Source organism: Cyclopterus lumpus, chromosome 7 (genome assembly GCF_009769545.1).
Source record: "Cyclopterus lumpus isolate fCycLum1 chromosome 7, fCycLum1.pri, whole genome shotgun sequence".
NCBI lineage: Eukaryota > Metazoa > Chordata > Actinopteri > Perciformes > Cyclopteridae > Cyclopterus > Cyclopterus lumpus.
Genome location: NC_046972.1, coordinates 11,123,905 through 11,146,577, shown reverse-complemented (window position 1 = coordinate 11,146,577; position 22,673 = coordinate 11,123,905). Strand labels below are relative to the sequence as shown.

Genomic DNA, 22,673 nt, shown 5'->3' with positions numbered 1-22,673 from the left:
TGTTTACTTCACTACATTTTTTTGATAAGTAGTTACTTTGCAGATTCAGATTATTAATACAATAGCTAAATCTACTATTAAATCATGCTGTATTATTATCGATGAAGCAGACACGGTAGTAGTTTGAGTTAGCCCCACATTCACTTGCACCATTAGTGATGCTTACACATTCTTGCATTACCAGTTATAATCCAGTCATATGAAATATATTATTTTGAAAAGGGGGCCATTCTGAGTAATGAGTACTTATACTTTTGCTCGTATATGGTGAGGCCAATACTCGTGTACTTTTACCTATGTAAGATTTTGAACGATGTATTATTACTCGTTTAATAATAGATATAGCTCATGCACCGTGCTGTCTGTGCCGGTGGCGGCCCCTGTGGCCGGTAGCGGTACTGAACATCCAGCAGGACTCTCGCTGCGTTGAGTCCGTAGTTCTCCGAAGCTCTGCCGACTGGAGGGATGTGACCCCGGAACAGGACGCCTCTCCTACAACAACACACCATTCAAACAGAGCATAGAAGAAAGAAAAGCTGGACCAGGAGGGGTAAGCGTACATGAGCCGTTTTCTAGACGAGGCGCACACTGTCTGGGGGGGGGGTTTGAAACGGGCCGTGTGTTTGATTCCCGGCGTCTCCACTCCTGGCAGAGCGCAGCGGTACCTGGATGGTGTTTGCACCCATAGGAACTTCATTCAGGCTTTTGTCTCGGGCGTGCTAGCGAGCTAGCTCGACTGGTTAGCATCGGCTGCTTTGCCCAGATATCGGGTTTGGTGAAGACTAAATGTAATTAGTGTCAGGGCAAAATCAACGGGACTTTTAAGGCCATTGGGCGTACCGTCCATATGTTTCACCACGTCGGATATCGATTAGGATTCATGTCGAAAATGCGTTGGAGGCTTGCTGCTCGCTAGCACGAGCGCTGCTACAGTTTGAACAGTCTGCGTCCCGCAACACGAACAGGACCCGTTCAGTCGTGATGTGTGTCCATCTCTGAGGGAACCAGCGGGTCAGGCTTTCTTTTGGGCGTCCGGACATGTTTGTTTGCTAGGTTATTTTTCAGTCGGACGTTAACAAAAAAAAAAAAAGAGAAGAAGACTTTGAAAGAAACTAACGTGACCAAAAAACTCGGAAAATCTCCGCTAGTGAGTGCAACGTTTCGCAGACAAACGTCACCGTGTTAGTTTGGTCTACTTGTGACGTTACCAACATTATCGTGGTAACAAAGTACGCGTCTTAATGACGACACCATAACAGACTTGGGTACATGATGCTTCATGTAGTGTTCAATACAAATTGCAGACCCATTCGTCCCTCTCACCAAACACCTCCCAGCCCGCCAAGGTAATGATTAGGGAGGACATTCAATGCTGCCCAGACACAGAAGCTACTGTACTATGTGGTCACTCTCTTTAAATTTGGTTTTCGTGTTCAAGTTTTCTTTCCACATAACTCCTTCATTGGTTTTCTATTTTTGGATCACCCATGGATGCATTGTGCCACGCTGCCTTTCACAGTGTCTGCTTTCCCTGCATGTCAGATAGCTGACAACCCTTTGAGTGGTGAAGCTGGCACCCTGCTGGCAGCTGGGCATTGAGTGCTGCAGTCAGTGGGTTTCAGGGTTTGGCCACAGGCGAGCGTTCTGAATCCTCCTGACAACTAGCAGAGTTGGTCACGGACCACAGTATGTCAAGCCTTCCTTAGTTTGCACATTCCCCTCACTGGGTGGATTTTGGAGAGAGATTAGGACCCCTGGCCCTGTGTCCCTCTCCTCCTCACAGTCAGAGCAGGTGCTCTTCAGCGGCCGCTTGAGTCCCGAGGGGACCTCATCAGCTGCCCGTGAGCAGCGTTTGGGAGGGAGTGCTGGTTCATCTCACAACCTCTGTGTTTGGCACACACGCTTGTCAGTCGGTCAGCATTTACTCAGCCCACATAGTGGCCTGTTGTGGCCTGACATGATGATACCAGAGCTGCTTGGATCCATTTGTGGCTTACGCACCAGTCCAAATGACAGAGGCCTGCAGATGACCACCAAGTCTTTTTAACTGTTTTAAAGAATCACACTTGAGTGCATAGCCATCTTTTCTGCATGGTATCCTGCACATTTGCAATGCGTTGTATTGTTACATTACATGAATCCTATAACTTTAAGAATTTAATTCCCTGCCTTGATGTTGGCGCTTTTGAAATCTTGCTGCCGCATCCCCAAGGGACCAGCTTAAGGCAGCAGCTTCTTTTTCAATTCCTTTGAGGGACCCTGAGAAGTGAGCTAAGATGTTATGAGATCATAGAGCAGATTTAATTCTGGTATATAGCATCCGTGGGCAGGGGAAAACTCGATAAAATTGGTATTGTGGAAATATTTGCAAGATCAGGTTGCCTGGATCAATTGTTTTTTTTTGTTTAAATGTCATACATGTTTTTGATTAAATGGTAGCATTACAAATACACTAATTATTATGTGTAGCCCAGTAGAAGCTAAATAATGGGCCCAACTTTGTTGACTGTGTGAAAAAGTTAACCTAGGTTCTTACAGTACAAATTTGTCAAATGTCAGGTCCTGCCTCATATCTACATAATGTGGCAATAGTCAAAGGACAGTTAAGCACACTTAGCTATGAACTAAGTCTATAGAGTTAAGCAGGATTGTTTGAGTTCATGCCTCACGTGGTGGCAACAAGACATGACCTACTTATAAATCATGTTTTCACAATCCAGTTCATCACCATTGTCCCCAAATACTGTAGCCATTGTTGTGGGCACTGTACATGTGAGGAGATGGCTTCACACAACGACAGCATGCAGATATCCAACAAGTCCACGCCAGAGCTCTTCTGGTCCGCTATGTCCACCCGTCTGGCTCACTCTGTTTCCAGAGCTCAAGCTGCCCCGACCCAGAGGGAGACAATCTGCTGGGTGTCCAGCTGGTCAAATGGTTTCATTATGTCTCCTGCCGGTTTGGATGGGTAGAGACTAGGTGATAGGACTTGCATCACCATCGTAGGATTGGATTTTTCTTGTGCTGGAACATTTAGTCGATTGACAGAAACAAATTGTTAACAATTTTGATAGTCTATCGATCTTCAGAAATCATTTATCAAGCAAAATAGCCATCTACAATGTGAGTGTATATATTGCCATTATCTGTTTTACATCAATATAAATTTAGTATTGTTAGATTTTGGACTGTTTATTGATTGTGTACATTTATAATCAAAATAATCATGACCTGAACCCCAATATTTTTGTGACAAGATTTCTTAACGTCAAAAGATGAACAAGCTAAGTTGTTTATTTTGCTGAATGACCAAGTTAAATGCGTGCGTGCTGTACCTGCAGTGAAACAGCTGCTCTGCAGAACCAGGCCAGGTTGTTGGCAGCTCAGCTGGCAGCCACAGCCAACTTCTAGCTTACTGAAGTTTCTCACACATTGGTTTGGGATGTTGGCGCAGCTCATGATTGAATTCTTAGTTATTTTTCCTTCTCAGGTTTGGCTGGAAGGTTATTGACCTCTCGGGGTCTTCAGAGTTCAGGCTTTTAGCGGCATTTGTGTAAAAGTAAACTTTGTTTTGTCAGTTGTTTTTGTTTGTGGGGGTAATTTTATTTCTTAAGCAATCAGACATTGTGCATTATGTGCACCGCTGATTCGAGAGCCAATAACACACCTGCCATGTGGGACTGGGCCATGTGGGACTGGGCCGGTGCACTTTGGCAGCCTCTGCCCTTCATGACCCTTAGCAAATGTGAGGGCCTATCACATTGCACACTGTGATCTCTTGCAGCAGATCCCCACACTGTGTTGAAGTGGTCCTTTCCATGTTTTTGTTTCTAAGGCACTAATGGACACTGATACACAAATGTACATAAGAAATCTGGAATGCAGAGGCCATGCAATGGAAAGGCATCTCTCTCTTTTTTAAGGCATTACTTAGTGTGTAATTGGCAGTCATGTGCAGCAGCTGTATGAACTTTTTGTAGTACTTGTAGTAAACGCTGAAGTTAACAGTGATTTTAGATTTTGAACCATGGCTCTTTCTGATGGTCACATTTTATTCATCAGTTCCTCAAAAGAGAAATCTGTCTCTTTATTCAAGTTTAACTAGTTTCACTGGTAGAAATAGAATAGCAGCAACTAAATGTATTAATGTTATAGTTCTGCAACATCAATTCATACATTCTTTTCTGATTTTGCATACATTTATCTTAACATCTTCACGTTTTTTTATAAAATATCTGTACTAATATTGTGATATTAATTCCAACCTACTACCGCAATAGCAGCTATTTAGTCACCTGCCGTGTGCTCAGAGGGAATCTGAGCGTAACTTGTGATTGATAGTTTGTCAATGGGCATTGGAATACAGGTCATTCACACACAATTGATTGCAAGACGGCCATCTATGGTGCATAATGTTTTAGAAATCAACCCTAATTGTGTTAAGACTTAAATATAACTAAGTATTTATCAACGTGCATGTGTTGATACACATTTAAAAGTTTTTCAAACACCACAATGCCACTTATATACTTGGATGCCATTATTTAAATGTTAAAACACCATAAACTGATAAACTGTTAACATTGGGACAAAGATTAAGCTATGCCTCAGCATCACACAACAATTTAATAATTTCCATACCAATAATGTGTCCCACCACTTCCACGTGTTCAGATTTGATGGCCCTCATTGTTGCTTTTTTCGTTCAGATTTCTCAGTTCAGTATCAGCGATGCTTTGGTAGCTGGGCTGCTCGAGAGGCTCAATGTCTCCACCCAACATGACAACACTGAAGAGGCCAACACGGGCAAAGGGGAGGGGGGGGGGGGGATTAGGCCTAGATCAGCATTAAAGAAAGCCTTTGATTACGTCTGGAATATTAGCCGCATACGTCTGAGGCTGGCTGAGCATCCCTCCAGGGATTAGTGTTGAGCCAGCCCACCTCGAGAACCTAACATCAGGCACACACAAAGGACTCTGACAGAATCCCTATTGTGGTCCTTGAAATTATTTCAGACATGTTACACAGAAGAGTGTGCACATCAGAATAATGCTAGAATGACCCAAGTAGGACAAGCATAGGAACATTTATATTTCGAAGCGTTCTAATTATAAATAATTCAGATGATACAGATTTCATACAAAAGGCAGCTGAGGTCTAGCTGTCTGACAAGGAGTGGTCTAGATACCGGTACCTGGGGCCGGTTGTTTGAAAATTTAGACATTGTCTTCTGCAAATAGAATAGTTTAATCAGAACACTTGAAAAAACATTGCAGATAAATCCTGCCAGTCTCTTACCATCTTATTGGTCAGTCTGTATTTTGTGGATGTTTGGAAAGCACCATGAAAGGCAAGCAATTTTAACCTCACCGTAGGCTCTGGGGGATCTTTATAATGTCATTCTTCACTATTGTTTACGTATAGAACAATTAAGTGAACAACAATCCCAAAGAAATAATGAAGATTAATTATGATAACAAAAATATAATAAAAGCCTATTTCAGGAATCAGCCCACTCATAATACCCCTGCCCATGGCAATATACAGTAAGTCATTTTTGGCTTTAAAATCAACTGGACTTTATCTTGACCCAGTGCGTTTTAAAATGCTGTAATCCAGCAGTGATGCCCAGGAAGCCATTATTTAGAGGTTACGTCTGTGGCAGTGAGGCATTGTATGCCAGGCAGCCGAGTACCATCTGCCCCATTGTTGGAATTATAAACATGGTTGGAAAGCTAGTTTGTTCAGCGGGATTGCACGGATGAAACTACCCGTTGCGTAATTATGCACAATGTTAATCACTGTTGTATACATGTTGTCGTCCAGTTCACTGAGTATGTCATGATTACGGTTCTGGAGCTACTCTGCTGCCCAAAATAGTCATCTGCATATTAGTGTTTCTGCCCCTTCCAGCCTGAGAAAGAATAGGTTAAATCCACAAAAGAATCACTCCTTTCCCCTTTTCTCAAACATGTTTTGACAATGGAAGATCACTGATCAACCTTGTTTCCATTTCCATGATGTTTCTACCTCCTAGAGAGATTCTCCCTATGGGATTTTGCACACTACTTTTGTTCTTCTTATAGCGGATATATTGCTGTGAAAGTGGCACGAGATAAAATGTGTTTTTTAGGTTGTTGAAAATACAAATCGCAACCCTCAAAACAGCAGCCTGGGCATAGATGCTACTAAATGTGGCCAGTTTTTATACTTCAAACGCAAACATCAGAGGATCAGAAATGCCTGTCATGAAAGCCGTAGGCCTATTTATACAGATGATGAATGTGGAATATATATCAGCCTTTTGTGTGGCAGCGGATATGAAAATGGTTAAATTGTCATGTCTCAAAATATGCCTATATGACTATCAATGGATGTTTTGTACAACATCGCTGTCTCAAGACAAGATGACACCTTTTGACAGTTCTAAGAGAACTGCATTACTCTGTAACGCTCCACTCTCTTTCCAGTTGTATGCAGTGACTGTTTTATTCCCAGAGAGCCTCTGAGTTTATATCAAGCTCCATTCGGTGTGTCGGCTTTTCCATTTGTCTGGCGAAAGGGGCTTTGAAACTTGATCACATGTGTCACTGCTGCTGATATGAAGACACTGCCACCCCCTTCACCACCAATATCCTCCCTGAAGGTGTACTGAGCAACTGACACGGGCAAGATCTTTTCATGTTGCTTTGAGACTTCAGCGGCTCTCCAATTAAACAATGCCTGCCACTCAGGTGGAAGTGAATAACTAATGTACTCCTCTTCCCCTGATTTGGGGTCCTGTGGCGGAAAACAGAAAAAAGTCAAGTGTAATTTGCTCGCACTAAACAGCCACCAAAGGTTGCTAAAATTATAAGGACTATAGCCAGAAGCTCAGCTCCAGCGGCTCTGATCTGGATGAATCCACACGCTCACAGTGGCACCCAAACGCCAGCCAATGGCCAAAGGTGCCCCATTCATCCTTCTCTCCCCTCCGGGCTCTGGGAAGTGGGGACGACGAGCCAGCTCCTCAATTAAATATAACCCCACATCAAACGGCCTGTCAACATGCATTAGTGGTCCTTTGTATAGATAAGAGGCCAAAATAAATTGCCAGAACTATCATAGTCAGTGCGGCTCTCTCTGGCTTTTTATGAAAGATTTTTAGGGGAGAACAAATCCTGACTTGCATACTGATATTCTCTCCATGCAATCTTGCTTGTTTTTTTTGACAATAATATATTATATGGGTCTTCTCTATAAGACATTTCTTCTTTTAGCTATATCAATTAGTACATTTAGGCTGGATGTCAAGCCACGCTGTATGCCTCATCTTGTTGGTGTGTTGTAACGGAGATCTAATGCGACAACAGCTGACCTTGATGTGTGTGTGTGTGCTATCACAGCGGGACCTATCCCTTTTCTGTCATCTGCATTAGCTTTGACAGCTCCTTTTATCGCCTTCTTTTCCCTCCCCTCTTTTTCTTCCCCCTTGCATATATTTTGCATCTCTGCAGACTGACAGAGAAAATAGGTCATTAGTTAGACGGAGAATATGCGATGGAAGGAGCAGGCAGGGGTGAGATCTGTGTGAAAACTGCCATGCGATATTAATGACAGCCATTCACGCTGTGAAGTGCCAAACCTGCACTGAGACGAGGCCTCTGACTTATAATATCAGCACTGTTTTTAGACTGTGTGGTAAGCACTTAATTTATATAATAGAACAACAGTCTTGCCCTAAAAGTGAGCCCTCTAGTTCCAGCCCAGTGCTGCACGGCTGAAAATCAGGTCAGAAAAAACATGATAATTGAAATTGCAGTCAGAATTATAGATCATATAAGGAGTGGACTTGGTCACAGTGACATCAACCATTGGTTCGTAGGCAGCCATTATGCAGCCTCAAGTTTGGCATTTTGTCCGTCTACTAGGAGAGGGTGGAGCTAACTGAACCGCACTTCTGCATTGGCTTCACCTTTTCATAACTAGAGATTGACACCCGATAAGAACACACACACAAGCCGACACAAGGATTAGAAACAGTCACTGTTTAGCTATCGCTTTTCAGGCCTGCGGGGGTGATTGTCCTCAATCAGAAAAATCAGTCTGCCGGGTTATGGCCTGTCAGGTAGTGTGGCCAAAAGAAGACAACAGTTAACTTCTAATAACACTGAGTGTTTGCGTCGCCTTGGTATAATTGTTTTGCTGTTGTTGTTTAACATGGATTTGTTTGTGTGTCCAGAGCCACAGGAGCAGGGGGGATGAACCGCGAGGAGGCCCCGGGGAAGTCTCCTGAAGACATGTACGTCCAACAGAAAGTGCGGGTCCTGCTCATGCTAAAGAAAATGGGATCAAATGTGAGTGCAGCGTCTCGACAAACACAAACTCTGGCCATGTGACATTTGATATTTGAGTATTCACATTTTACAGATTTATATTGCAGCAAAAATTAAGTTTAACTCCAGATTGTTGTCTAGCTCATGCACACCATCAAGACCACAAAACATGATTACCATTACATCATTATGTCACAATGTTTGTGTCATTAGTCAGATGGAGATAGAAGAACCATTCAGACCTACTTTGAAAGGAAACGCACAAAGATCGGCTCTGAGAGCAAACTATTTCATGGGAACGACCTCCAAACAGATTCACAATATATAAAGACCTCCATTCAAGTTGTCTGCTTTAGAGGAGATTAGTGTCTATTCTGGTGCAGAGGTGCAGAGGTGAGTACAGTGGGCAGACTGAGGCCTCTGCTAAAAGAGAAACTTCAATTTACTGTATTCTTAATTTGATTGGTGGTCATTTCAATCAATCGAAGTCCCCTGTTCACTGTATGGCAGCATGGAAACCAAACAAACGCAGAGCAAATGGCAGCTCCAGGTATGTGTTATCTGCTCAGCTCAGGTAGTGACAATCACTCAGGTATTAAATGACATTGTGGAGGACTTGAGCAGAGATGAACTAATTTGGAGCCTCTGAAGATCAAAGGAGCAGATAAATCTAAAGCTTACAGAAGCATGAGTGTTATGTAAACCTGTCATCCTTCAAACCTTTCTTTTAAAAAGATACACAGATTTAAAAATGTATAAGGTCTTTAAACCTGTATGGACAAGAAACCAAAAAGTCAGAGACAACTCCCCTCTTGTAGTCTCCCGTCCCTCTGTTAGTCTTTTTGAATGGCAGAAAGACTCGGTCCACAATCTGGTTCCAGCACGCAGAATAAATCCTTATTTGTCGTTTTCAGTATTAAAAATGAGAACCCTGAAACGGGACATTGTTGCCATACATGCCTGATCAGCTGTTCATATTTTTTACCTTGCTGCGTTAAATGCTCAGTCTGTGCGGACATAAGCTGAAGAGTGTGTAGTTCTCTGGCTACTGTTACACAAGTTGTATGTGATTATAGTCAAAATATCTTCATTAGGATGACTTCTGATATGTGTAATAACCCAGTTGCTATATTCTGTCTGTCAAATATGAACCCATTTCTTACAGAAGTATTTACGTAGGTTTGATGCTATACGGTAGTTTTTTGTACAAGTACGGGTTGGTTTCCAGGCACCAAACAAGTGTTTCCCAAAGCTAAAACCACAGAGTTGAAACACTTGTTACCAGGTGACACCATTACAAGATGCTCTACTTTCAGGGACTGAAAGACTGACTCTGTAATTGCTGGCACTGCATCAGAATGCAGCATTTTCTCCGATCAATCTAAGAAACGCCTCTTTCCCTTTCTAAACGGTCAAATACTCTATGACCCTAGACAGATGGAGTGGAGGGGAAAATACATCAATTATTTCTAACAACTACTTCTAACTCGAAACATTTTGGATCCAAAAAACCATGCTCCTCCCTCTGGGAAAATCCATTTCATTGATGTTATTATGAGAAGAGCTAACATGTGTTCTCCCTCTTTTTTGAAAACTTGAATTGTCACTTTTTTTCACTCTTCAGCTCACGCCCAGTGAAGAAGCTTTTCTCCGGAATTACGCAGGTGTGGTCCACAGTCAGATGAGCCAGCTACCACAGCACAACATAGACCAGGGTAAGGATGTGGCACACACACCAACACACAGACACACACATTTAACGTGCTATTGAAGGTGCATACATATCCATATACATCAGCTCACAAACCTTCACATGTCACAGAAGTGCTACTTTGCCCAGACAGAAAACAAGAGGAAATCCCTTCACACACACATCGCTCCAGTTGAGTCCTTAACCCCAGCAGGCTTAACGGGTTCCCTGACTGTGCACTAACGCTGACTCAGCGGCCCACCGGCACTGTAAGATTACTCACACAGCAAACAGTGTGGCTGACTGGAACCGAGTGACTCACCCTCTGCATTAGTGCATCGCTGCTTCCACCGCTGCCTCTCACAAATGGCCGATACAGAATTCAGTTATTGATGCGTTTTATATGATAAAGCAAATCCCTTTTCATTATGGCTGTTATAAGACTTGTGAGATTGACGATGGTCATGCTTCTTCAGGGCTTCGGGGGGTGCTGTTGAGCTTTCGTAATCTCCACCGTTTTTACATTTTTCAAACCACAAGAGGGGGCTAGATGAAATACAACGGTGTGTGTGTGGAGAGTGACACTGCAGTTACCTGGAAAAGATGCAGCAAAAAGTCGACTTATCAGCAGCTTTTCAGGCTCGGTCCCAACACATCTGTCTTCATGCCCTTTAATAGGTACAGGACTCCATGTCTCTGCGCTATCAATACTGCTAAGAAGAGCTTAATTAATTATGGATGACTAGGACTGGGGAAAGGTGCTCTGAGTATGCATTATACATCACAAAAATAGACACATTTAGTGTAATTTGGCAGCCTGCCACCTCCTCAGTGTGCGAATAAATAATTTGTATCCTGTGATCTTATCCTGTGATTAGTCGTGTTGATAGCTGAGAGTTAATCACTTTTAAATATTCAGCGCTGAAGGACAGTAGTTTGTAGGTATCGGCACATTTGGGACACTTTGAGGTAGTGTGAAGAGGAAAGTCCACTATTTGATCTCATTTCGATTTTTTGGTAATGGGGGGGAAATTGATGAAAGGAAGCATTATATTTTCATTCCTCGTGCCTCCTTAAAGTTTAATTTTACAGAAGCACCACTTTTAAACTACAAATACCAGTGAGGTTTTATTTGATTCCTATTCAAAATATAGGTAATTGTGCAAATTATATTCATACATTAACATTGATTGAATTTCAATGTGTTAACTATACTGTACATGAGTGGAGTTAAATCAGGTTGTACTCTCTGTGGTTTACTCATTCTAGTGGCAGTAGACCCTTTGCCTCACCTTTCTGTATGCAGTAGTAGTGATGTCTGTCCCAGTTGACCATCACACTGGGCAGCAGCTAGAGCAGACGTGTGACTAACCAGCAGATTTCCAGGCAAAGGTTGTTTGTCTTTGTCTGATCTCGCATCATTGCTGTATCTGCTCGCAGGAGTTCCACCTTCATACCACCTACGCGTCTGGTGGAGTAGCTTCAATTCTTTTGATTTGTTCTTAACAGGTTAGCTTGGGCAATATTTTCCTATTTGGGGAAGACAATTTCAAAGAATAACGTTGTTCCGAGTTAAAATGTATTTTGAAATGTAGACATAAAATCCACACTGCTTTTGATGTCATTCGACAAAGCTGTTTTCAAAAGCTACTTGCTTCTCCTAATAAAAAAGCACACTTGTTTACTATGATTGCTGCTCAGCGTGCTGTTTGGAAACATTATAATTTCGAGTGGATGACTCATCCCTTTCAGCTTGTCAAATAATACCGTTTAGTCCACTACTTTTAACGGTTTATAGAATATTTCATAGGCTCTCCTCCTTATAAAATATGAGTTGTTTCAATGTTGTCAAATTGGAAAAGCATTCAGGATTATTATTAGTGGACCCATCTGACCATTAAAGGTCAGAGACCAAAAGGATATTTCAGCCACAATATCCGGCGGTGTGAGACAGCTTGGACATGTTGATGCAGGATGCTCCAATACCCGTGTCCTCAAGGGGTCTCCGCATAGAGCCATGTCACGTGTCAGACGCCGCCTCATCGATCGAGTGGCGGCAGGCCTAAAGGGCGCTGAGCGCACTACCCCGTTGTTGAGACGCGCTCAGATATTGATTACTCCAAGTCAAGGCCGGGCTGTATTCAGGAAACGTTAGATAGAAGTGTAGGCGGGCGAAAGCTAATGTGACAAATGGATAACATTTTTGCTGTTAGCTTTGGCTTATTCTGATGAGAAAACACATTTGGAAGTGTTGCCTAATCCATTCATCACATGTGATTGGACTGATTGAAATATTGCTCAATCCCTCAAATTCTGCGCAGCTGTCAAATATAAAATCAACTCTGGTGTGTTGGGGGGGGGGGGGGGGGGGGGTGCCGCTTAGATTTCTTTTATGTCTTTGGGTTGCGGAATTTGCATTTTTACATGTTTTAATTGGCTAATTACCATACATGCAAATATATAATTTTGTTTTGCAATTTTAAACAGGCCTACATTGGAATTCTCAGCCAAAAGGCTCTTGAGCTTATTTCTCATTCAGCTTTTTTAACTGAACCTTGATGTAGCTGAAGAACAGAGTGATGCTATGGTTCAACACTGATTGTGATGAAATGAAGTGTGAACTCATTAAGTCAGGCCTGTTTTGTCGGGGCTCTGTTTTAGTGTACATTGCTTTTGGAGTAATACTGTCTGTGGGGCAGTTTTTAGAGCACAATGTGAGGAGAACAGAAGTTTAGTCTTTACAGTCATTGCTGTCTTATTCAAGGCTGTTCGTGACTGACGACGTGTCACTTTTAACAGTAGACTTTGTCAGAGCCACACACATAGCCAGCAATTTCAGTACTGCTTATCTTGTCTAATTTGACAAGGAAAGTGTACTCCTCCCCAGAAGGATGTCTGAGGGCCTCAACAAAAGAGGACGGGGTTGCCATAGCAACCTCAGTTGTCCCAGGAAAGCTACGGTTTCCTGTGGGTTTTGGTGTTGCTGCATCGGTAGAGTGGAGCAGGTGTCATTGGGGGGCCGGGAGGCAAGCTGGAGTGCTAATTACACAGCCATAGTGTGATATTGCAATCTCTTGTTTCAACTGTTACTGCAGCCGTGCCTCGTCAATGCACAATCTTGTTTATATTTTACCGGTGTTTTTTCCCTGTGTAGTGTAATCTTTCAAGCGAAAGCCATGTTACAGTAAGGACCCGCCTTTGTTTGGTGACTCATGCCGGGGCAGAGTGGTATTGGTTCTTACTTTGTCTTGTTGTCACTGCAACATGAATCAGATTCATGAAGTGACTCGTCTACCTGGGCTCAAATCACTGAGACTTATTCTAAAGTACGCTCTCATTTCTTTGCCTTAAACTTAATTTCAGAGCTTGTGAAAATAATAAGAAAACTGTTATTAGGTTTCCCCTTTCTGTTAAAATAACTGAATTGAATTCATGACATTGCCATCTTTTTTTGGGACACTTCTATAAATTGTATTTTATTAAGATAAACATTTTACACAATACTATAATTATATGAGTGGCAGCAAGGAATGGGAAAACGTTTTACTTCAATAATTGGCAAGTAGTGTGCAGTTATGTGACGCAGATCATCCCATGAATGTGTTGTGTGAAAGTAGCCCCCCTGTGTTTGTTGATGTCAACACGTTGAGCTGGACCACACACACTCTCCTGTTCGTGTCGTGCTTCTTAACCCGCCCCGGCCTGAAGTCGTTTTCAATGAGAGGATCGCGTGGCTGCATCCTGTCAGCTGTACAGGTCGTGACCTCAAGTGATGTTGCTGCTCAGACTAATAACTCGGTGCTTCATCACTGCAGCTCTGGAGTCATCATGTGGCTGCTTCTCTGCCTATTCAGACCGGTGGGACTTGAGTGACGCAGCAAGGTGCTTTTTACTTCAAACAAACTCCCTTTGGGTTAATTTCACAGCTTTCTTATCCACGGAGGTTTCAGTGGAACTTTGTGTGTTTTTAGTTCAATTCAGGCTACTGTTTCTTGATTTATAGAAGAAAGACTGTTGGCTTGTGAATACGTTCTGATGAATAGATGGCGTTCTGGACGAGGTTAGGGATGCAACTCATGATTATTCATTTATTAATCTCTTGTTGGTTTAGTTGATTGATTCATTGTGTGTCTATTGACTGTTTATATTGTATTATATTTTACTGTTGTTATTGCCTGGAAAGTCCATTTAAGGGGTCTTTTCTTCCTCTCAAAGAATTTATTGAGGACAAATCGGATGATATGCCCGTTGTTGCTGTTATTTGTGTAATCCACCGCCCGGAGCCGCTCTGTTCACCCCCACCAGGCGGGATGAGTAGGGGATCAGTGCACAGCGGAGGGAGGGGCCGGAGAACGGACTGACACAGAGCCGCATCCTCACAAACGAGCTGTTTGCTCATAAGCAGCAGCCGCCTGCCATCCTCTGATGCAGTCTGATTTTTTTTATCTGTCTCTAGGCAACGTGTGCGTGCGCGTGTGCGTGCGTGTGTCAGAGCGACGTCCGTACATGACTCTCCATCAAAGTAAAGCAGATATAGCCCACTCTGCTCAGTGGATGTATTTTGAGAGCATTTCTGCTGGTCATTCGGCTCAAGTTGCACAGTGTCTGACGTGTGCTTCCTCTGAACCGCCTGTTTCACACCACCACAAAAATGATTTAGACTTTATTGTGATAACTGAGTGTTATTGCAAGTCCTTGGGACAAAAACATAATCTTGAACAGAAGTGCTTTTCAGCAGCAGTGTGACTCAGGTCGAGTTTCCTATTCTGTGGCATTGCGTAATTGTCTTTTGTTCAAGCATCATTATCCCTCCGTGCTGTCTCAAAGCAGATGAGATTTATGTTATGAACTGAAGTCGAGCAGCATGTCTGTGTCAATATTTTGTTTGTCACTTTCATGTCTCTAGTTTCTTCTCCTGCTTCCTTTTTTCCATCACCTCATTTGAGAACTTGATAGTTCATATAAACAGGCCTCCCTCCCCCAAAAGAAACATGGTAATCATCTTCCCCGTAGAGATAGCCAAGCGAAACACAAACTTCTGTGTTTGGAGGGTCTGTGCTGTCTGATGAGAAGGGTCCGCCCTTTGTGCCAAATACATGTGGAGGCTCACAGCCCCTGGCCTACTTTCATATCTCCACAATAATTAAATCTAACAAGCACTTAAGGGGCTGTTGTGTGGCGGGTTTGTTTTTCATAACAGACGTGCACGAGGTCCTGTTTGAAAACTGTCTACAAAGGTGTGGAACCCGGTGTTAATAGGAATCATGTGCTCATAGCCTGGCAAGGGTTTTTATTTCAATGCACACTCGTGCTTACTGTCGGCTACGGCACCAAGTTGTCATTTGCTCGTCTTTAAGTGGCGCCTTTTTAATTAAGGGTTTGAGGAGACTCGAGATGTTGCGGTATGTACTTTGTGTACTCAATCAATTTCCTTCCATCACAAGAAGCAAATGCATTTCACCAGGGACCAGAGGGACTTAATACTTTCCTACTTCATCTGGCAGAAGTGTTTTTTTAGCTCTTTTTCACATTGCATTGCTCAAATTGAAACTTGTCAAGTCATTGCCAACAAAATCCGGCCAATATGAAAGAACAGTTGGATAAATGAGGCGGTGAAAGAGCAAATAAATATATATATTTTTCATCTTACGCAAACAGAATTGGAAAATGGATAATCATTTATCAGAGAAAACCCGTCTCAGCAGGTGTGGGCAGGCCCAAATGACTTGATGAATCACAGTTGGCCACAGACTGAGTAATTCCTTGTTAAACAAAAGCCAGCTGACACAGTATTATTGTGTAGCTGAGAGGACCCATTAGTAGACTCCACCCATAGGAGACTGTAATCATCTTCTTTAACTTGGGAAAAGTGAAAGAGGCACAAAAGGAGAAAGAAGAAATCCAACCCTGTGTGCTGTAGATCATTTTAATCTCTTTTCTGTGTGTTCATTGATTCTTATTTTCAGAGCTTAGCGAGGTTAATATCATCAGCTGGTATCTAGTATTGTTTACTCAGTCAATCTTGTGCCTCAGCCTGAGCTGCAGCTGACATTGAAGCCTTAAGATTTAGGTGTTATCATGGCAGCGCAGGATGCCGCTGTCAGCAGCTCACTCGATGTGTTACCGCATCGCGCTGTGATGGCGGGCGGGGGCTTTCCACAACAGGTGACCTTGGCAATAGATGAAATGACCTCCTTGCACCCAAAAGTATTTTGACGCTGTTGTATTCTCTTTTGGGTGAAAACAAATGTGAGCAGAAGAGCTCAATCTGGTCCCAGTAGATTACGTACAACGCATGTCGGCCCCTTATGGATACATCTGAATGCAGATTTGTCTGTTTCTGTCAATCTAACTGCCTTTTACAGGTCACACCTATTATTGATGTCAAGCATAGAGATGGGACATTTCCTGTTAGATATGGAAGTAAATATATTGTCAAAAGCTTAAACAATACACTCCCCAGACGCAATTACTGAATCAAGTGGTATAAAAGTGACATGTTTTGTTTTATCCTCTTTGACACATTGAAAATACAGAGAACACATTCAGCATTTCAGGATGTTTGGTTTATATCATGAATCAGATTTTGGCCTCTATAATAAATATACAATAACACTTAATCTTTAATGCTCTAATTCCCAACATCTACAACAGTTACAGTAAATTAGATTGTCATTTGTTTGTCATGAATGGCCAGTTATGATGTTTTTGTGGCAGAAAACCACGTTGGTGTATTATCTCTGTCTGTGTCGTTTAAATACAACTACCACTTGTTTGGATGACTAACCTGACAATCTTCTGTTGGTTCTCAGGTGCGGAGGACGTGGTGATGGCGTTCTCGCGGTCAGAGGCGGAGGACCGGCGACAGTGACCCTGGGCCCCCCCTTTCCACCCCACTGCATCTCTCCCCCCCCCCCCATTCCCGCACGTCATCCACAGCAACTCCACAAACACGACACTGATGAGCTCTGGAGAGGAGGGGCGCCCGGGAGGGACAGAAGAGGAGGGGAAGAGACACCGGGAGGTGGCTGCCTCGCTTCCCCCCCGAACCCCCCACTCCCCAGCCTCCTCATACAAGCTGGCGCACCATTACCTGAGATGCACTCAAGTGCTTCGCTGTGGGTTGAAGCCTCAGCAACAAGGCAGTCAGTGAACACACTCACAGATTGTGTGGATATATATCAAATGTAGTTCTTTTTTCTTTTTGGTGGGTTGGTTTTGTTTCGTATTATTTTGTCTGAGTCTTTAGGCAGTGTTACATGTTATATCTGCTGTGGTCACTGGAGGAAGTGACCAGTCAGCAGCTAATTGAAGCAAAGAGAAAAATAGTTTTGGTCAAACAGCGAGTGTGATGATTGATCGTGTTAGGGGAGAGATTTTTTATTATTTCTGCTTACCCTGATGGGGCTGAACTTGTTTTTGATTTAGCTGTTGTGTTATAAAGGCTTTTGTATTGTCACACGAGGGGCCTCATTTATAAACATGTTGTGTGTATATATAGAGGCGTGAAAGATGGGTTCACCATCTCCCACCTGGATGTTGGCATGTTTCTGAAGAGTGTCGACGCGTCTACTTCAACCTGCATGCTGAAGGCCAAGTAGTCAAATATAATCTAATGTAATTATAACTCTTCCAATTAATTTCACTTTATACCAATTTCCGCCCTGTTTATTTATCACCTGCCACCTAAAAAGTCAGTTGTAGAACGCAGATGCGCTTATTGTCTCTTAATGGCCAAAAAGTAAAGTCTAACTGACTAAAGACCTCATTTACATTTTCTCAAGTACAAATACTATAATGATTTCCTGATTGATGTGTGCATTAACACTCACAACCGGCCACAATCGTCATTAATCATTCATGTTTAATTATTGCAGTTAAAACGTAGCAGGATCTCAAGGCCAGTGACGAGCTGCGTTAAGGGAAGGGTCTTTTTTCTTGACTAATCTTCGCACAGTTTTATAAATGAGGCCCCCGTTGTTGTTCTTCTGCTGCTTTATTTTGATCCATAAGCTGTTGAGAGTGCAGCAATGCTTTTCTCTTGAGGAAGGTGCAAAAGATTAAAGACACTAGCAGACATAATCACATGAAACACAGTTGTAGACATTCTCCCCAAACAAACACTGGTTTTGGGTTATTGTGACATGTAAAACCTTTTTTTATTGTACAGATAGTTGGAAAAATTGATTGTGCCAATTGTATTTTTTGTTGTTTTTTTATTTTTTAATCTGTAAAATAACATTAACATAATGATTTAAGAAAATTGATAAGAGGCGAGGCGCTTTAGTTGTAATTTATTGTTTACTGAATTGACGTCCTCGAACACATCATGAAAGATGGAGAACCAGTAGATAGTTTAATGTCATCAGCAGTGGCTCTTTGTTCACACTAAAATCACACAAACTCAATTTGTAACTGCCTGTGACTAAACACGGGAAGCCAAACTAAAGCTGTGTGCTATTTCTGACTGTACTGTATCTCTTGCACTATTATCAATGGGATATTTGCAAAAAATGCATTTTGATATTTAGGGCAGAGATTTTATGTTTGGTTCAATGGATAAAAGAAAACTTTGTAACCATGTTTTTATTCCTTCGGTGATTTAAAAAAAAAAAAAAAAAAAGTATCTTCAATGTGTTAATTGACTCAACTGGAAAAGCTCAAATGAATATTTGTTAACATTCAACATGTTTTTCTAGCGACATAATCAATATTTAATGTATTTTAAGTACAGTTTGTCAACTTGTATAACTTAAAATAATTGTAACGTAATGTTTTGAAGCCAAGCATGTCTGCCTCGTGGTTTATGATGTTCACTCAAGTGGCGCTGAGGGTCTTTGAATCCTCGGCACATTTACCATTGTTTGTACGTTCTTGACGTTTGTGGAAGCTTCTAGCTCTTTTAAAATGTTTTAAAAAAAAAAAAATCTTTTTTTTATATGGGTAAAGTGTTATCAATTTTTTGTTGTTGGCAATAACTTCTGTTTGAATGTCCTCCGTAATCATTGCGATGTAATCAGCCAACAGATCTATCACGCTGTCCGCCTCCGACAACGACATTTGTCTTTTTATGTTTACGCTTGTTTTAAAACATTCTTTATTTGTCTATGCATTGTTTTTTTTCCTCTCTCTCTAAAAGGTGTCTTACTGTACATTTTACCTGTCAAGGTTGTTCTACGGCCTTCATTCAAGTGTGTGTGTGTGTGTGTGTGTGTGTGTGTGTGTGTGTGTGTGTGTGTGTGTGTGTGTGTGTGTGTGTGTGTGTGTGTGTGTGTGTGTGTGTGTGTGTGTGTGTGTGTGTGTGTGTGTGTGTGTGTGTGTGTGTGTGTGTGTGTGTGTGCGTGCGTGCGTGCGTGCGTGCGTGCGTGCGCGCGCGCGCGCGTCTGTGTGAGAGATCATCGTTAAACTTGCAACCAGTTTTGATTTTCAGCATGTTGTTGAGTTTGACAAGGATCGATGTGTCTTTTTACTGTGATGACCTGACGTTGCCTAATTGTTCTTTTTTGCGTTGCTTTTGTATTTTATTTTCCTCTCAGTCAACATTGATTAGTTGGTTTTGTTTTGTATGGCTGCTGACCATGTCTTGACTTAATGCTTCCAAATCCTATACCAACTGAACCATTAAAGATATTTTAAACAGTGAGAGGTTACTTTTTCTTCTTTTCTCCGTAATTAAGTTCAACTTTGTCAAACATGCAATGAATGAGAAACTGATGGAATGGCTGCTGTGGGGAAGTATTCATCAGTCCTAACGTGGGTGAAGTCATGTATTCTTTGTTGCTGTTGGTCTGTATGTGCAGAAGAAAATTATCCTTTTGTTCAGTCTGATCACGGAATAATGCAGTTTATTGTGCATATTTGAAAAACCTTGTAAACTGCAGATGACAAAACGATCTCTACTCAGGGTCCTTTCACTTGCTTGTGCTGGGGCCTTCAAATGTATCTCTTCTTTTCTCAGTCATTAAACTTTCAAAGTGTGAACTTTCCTTTATTCTCCAATTTAAGGTCTACTTACTTGTTCTGAGCTTACAAATATATAATTGTTATACATTTGTGTTATAGAATGTAATAGCATTTCTGTAGAAGAGCAAAATAGTTTGCAGATTTATGGAAAGTGTGAACCAGTTCAATGTCAAACTTCATTTGCTGAGATGAAGTGATCTGGTCAAATGCTCCAGAACAAGGGAGAAAGAAGGTTTGGTAATAGTTTGTTTACAAAAAGAGGTTTCTAATTTTTTGTCACATAATTATCATATACATGTTAGTTCTCATGCACATTACTTCATTCAGAGACATATTTGGGCCTTTCAGCGACACAAACGGCACACAGTGACTGCAGTGCACTGTGTGTTGAAGGAATCCACTCGGCACATAAAAACACTTATTTTTCTTGTTAACTGACGGTAACCCACAGCCACCTACATTTTCCAGTCAGGTGTTGGGGCAGATGTTTAAATTGCTGACTGGTCATCCAGTTGGGACTCCATGTTCCTCCTGCGCTAATGATGAACATCTGTTCCCCCGTTCACATGCCTTTTGTCACAGATGCATAAAAACCCTGTGATTTAGAGGGAGCGAGCTCTGGGAATAACACGCCAGCTGTTGGCACATTTTTCAATATTCATGCACCACTTTACACTGTAGCTGTCATTTACTGACGGGAAAACTTTCTCACTAGAACGAATTGCTGCTTCGTATTCAAACGCTCGCCCTCAGTGTCGGATCTTGGTGTGATTACATGCACACCTCTCCTTCCTTCCACGTAAGCTCCTTCTCCCACGGTGCACGTGAGCTCTGACGCTGTGTTCATCCGATGGCAGACAGATCAGACCCAGAGCTCGCTGCCAGCTGATAACCACCATTATCACATCGCTGTGTGTGTGTGTTAGCGAGTGTTTGAGAAGTCAAGTTTTCCATGTTCTAAGTGTGAATGAAACTTAGTGGCTCTCCATTCTTTAACATTAGCATTTAGCAGTGAAAAGCTCCTTTACAGAGAACAGTGTCTATGGGCTGCTTAAATGACCAAAGCTTGCCTGCAGCAACATATCATCAAACTGTTGTCATTTTAGCAAAATAATCACATTCACCCAATATCTACATATTTTGGGGATCCATATATGTGAGTATTGCACATGTGGATGAATTGGAGAGCAGTGATTATTCAGATTGTTCTGAATAGGAGAATATTGTGATATTTCCTTGTCACAATACAGCAAACATATTCCGGTAACGCATCAAAACAAAAGAAGACAAAGGTTAGTGCATTATATGTACTTTTCATCCTCTTTTATGTGATACTGCCTTAGATTTAGCATGGTTTGACTTAGCATCATGGCAGCATAGCTCATTAGCTCTTAGATGGCCTCAGTTACACCATGATGCTGTGTCTCAAAGGCCAACACACAGTATAATAAACTATTTCTCACCGTGAGCACAAGTTCTTTGTTTTGTCTCGATGTTACCTTCCTGGCTTTCGTTTTGTTTTTTTGCCCACACCATTCCATCAAATTGAAATATGTTAGATGCCATTTTAAACACATTTCCTCAAATCTTGGTTTGGTGCCCTTGGAGACGTTGAGATCACCTCTAGAATTTGAATTAAATGTGCGTGAGTGTGAACAATGTTTGGCTGCACAGGGGGAGTTTGTCATGGTTGACCCTGGCAGCTCAGTGGAGTTCAAGAGGTCGACAAAAAGAAATGGCTTTCTTGATGTATTTTAGGAGGGTTAGATGCAGGTGAACACTCAGAAACTGTGACAATAGACGGAGGAATTCTCACCACTAATATTTCTATCTGCCTCAAACACACTTTCCATATGTTGGTAATTCGGTGTGGTTTGAAACCCCTTTTTGATACACACCTCTGAAAGCATTTTTATTATTTGTTTTGCCACTAAAGTTTTGGTCTTGATTGTAACTATCTTACACATGAGAATGCTGCTGCACCTGGTCGCTCTGAATCTGGGCCACATGTTGGTTTAGCTGCTGAGGGCTCGTGAGTTAGCTCCTGTGGACCACCTGTGTTACATCTCATCTTGTGATTTAAAATCCATCAACTGCTGACCAGGAGAAACTTGACTTGACTTTATTTGATATGGACATCACAGTGGCATTGGACAATAACTAGATGCACTGTGTTATGTGCTTGTAGCGAAACGCTAACTTACAACACCTGTCCACAGGAGGCTTCTTTTCTTTTAAGAGAAAATAAGAAAATACATCCACAAAGTACAAGTGTGTTTACAGGGGTGTTAGGTGTGAGAACAACGTTGTTTCTCTTTTAACCATGATTTAATACCTCTATTAAAAACAATTGTGTTCCATTTTCAATTCTGTTGGTAGACAGTTCCATGCTTTTGCTCCTTGAACAGAGAAAACTGATTGTCCAAATGAGGTCTTGCGCATAGCAATACAACAGTTCCCGCAAAGATCTTTGCAGCTTCCAGTCTGTTTCCTTCTTGAATGTTATGGCACGCTGCTCCCCTGAAGGCGTACTGACTGCAGCCATCTGCTCAGGTTTTCTCTAGCTGCGATATGTCTTTGACGGAAGCTTATTTCCACAATGTACTCTCAGGATCAACATACCTGTCCTCCTCCAGGATTCCCACTCCACTGCTTTCACTGAGGGAGATATATTTCCTGTCCATGATACAGTGTGTTGGCAAAAT

General features: G+C 42.0%; 1 protein-coding gene across 1 annotated transcript; it reads left to right on the top strand.

The window, feature by feature from the left end:
- The first annotated feature begins 390 nt into the window (after positions 1–390).
- ctnnbip1 (catenin, beta interacting protein 1) lies at positions 391–18,648 on the top strand. The gene is made up of 4 exons (XM_034537654.1): positions 391–550; positions 8,222–8,336; positions 9,940–10,030; positions 16,818–18,648. Exons 2-4 carry the CDS (start codon positions 8,241–8,243, stop codon positions 16,874–16,876), a joined length of 246 nt encoding a protein of 81 aa, XP_034393545.1. The 5' UTR covers positions 391–550; positions 8,222–8,240; the 3' UTR covers positions 16,877–18,648.
- Positions 18,649–22,673: the final 4,025 nt, after the last annotated feature.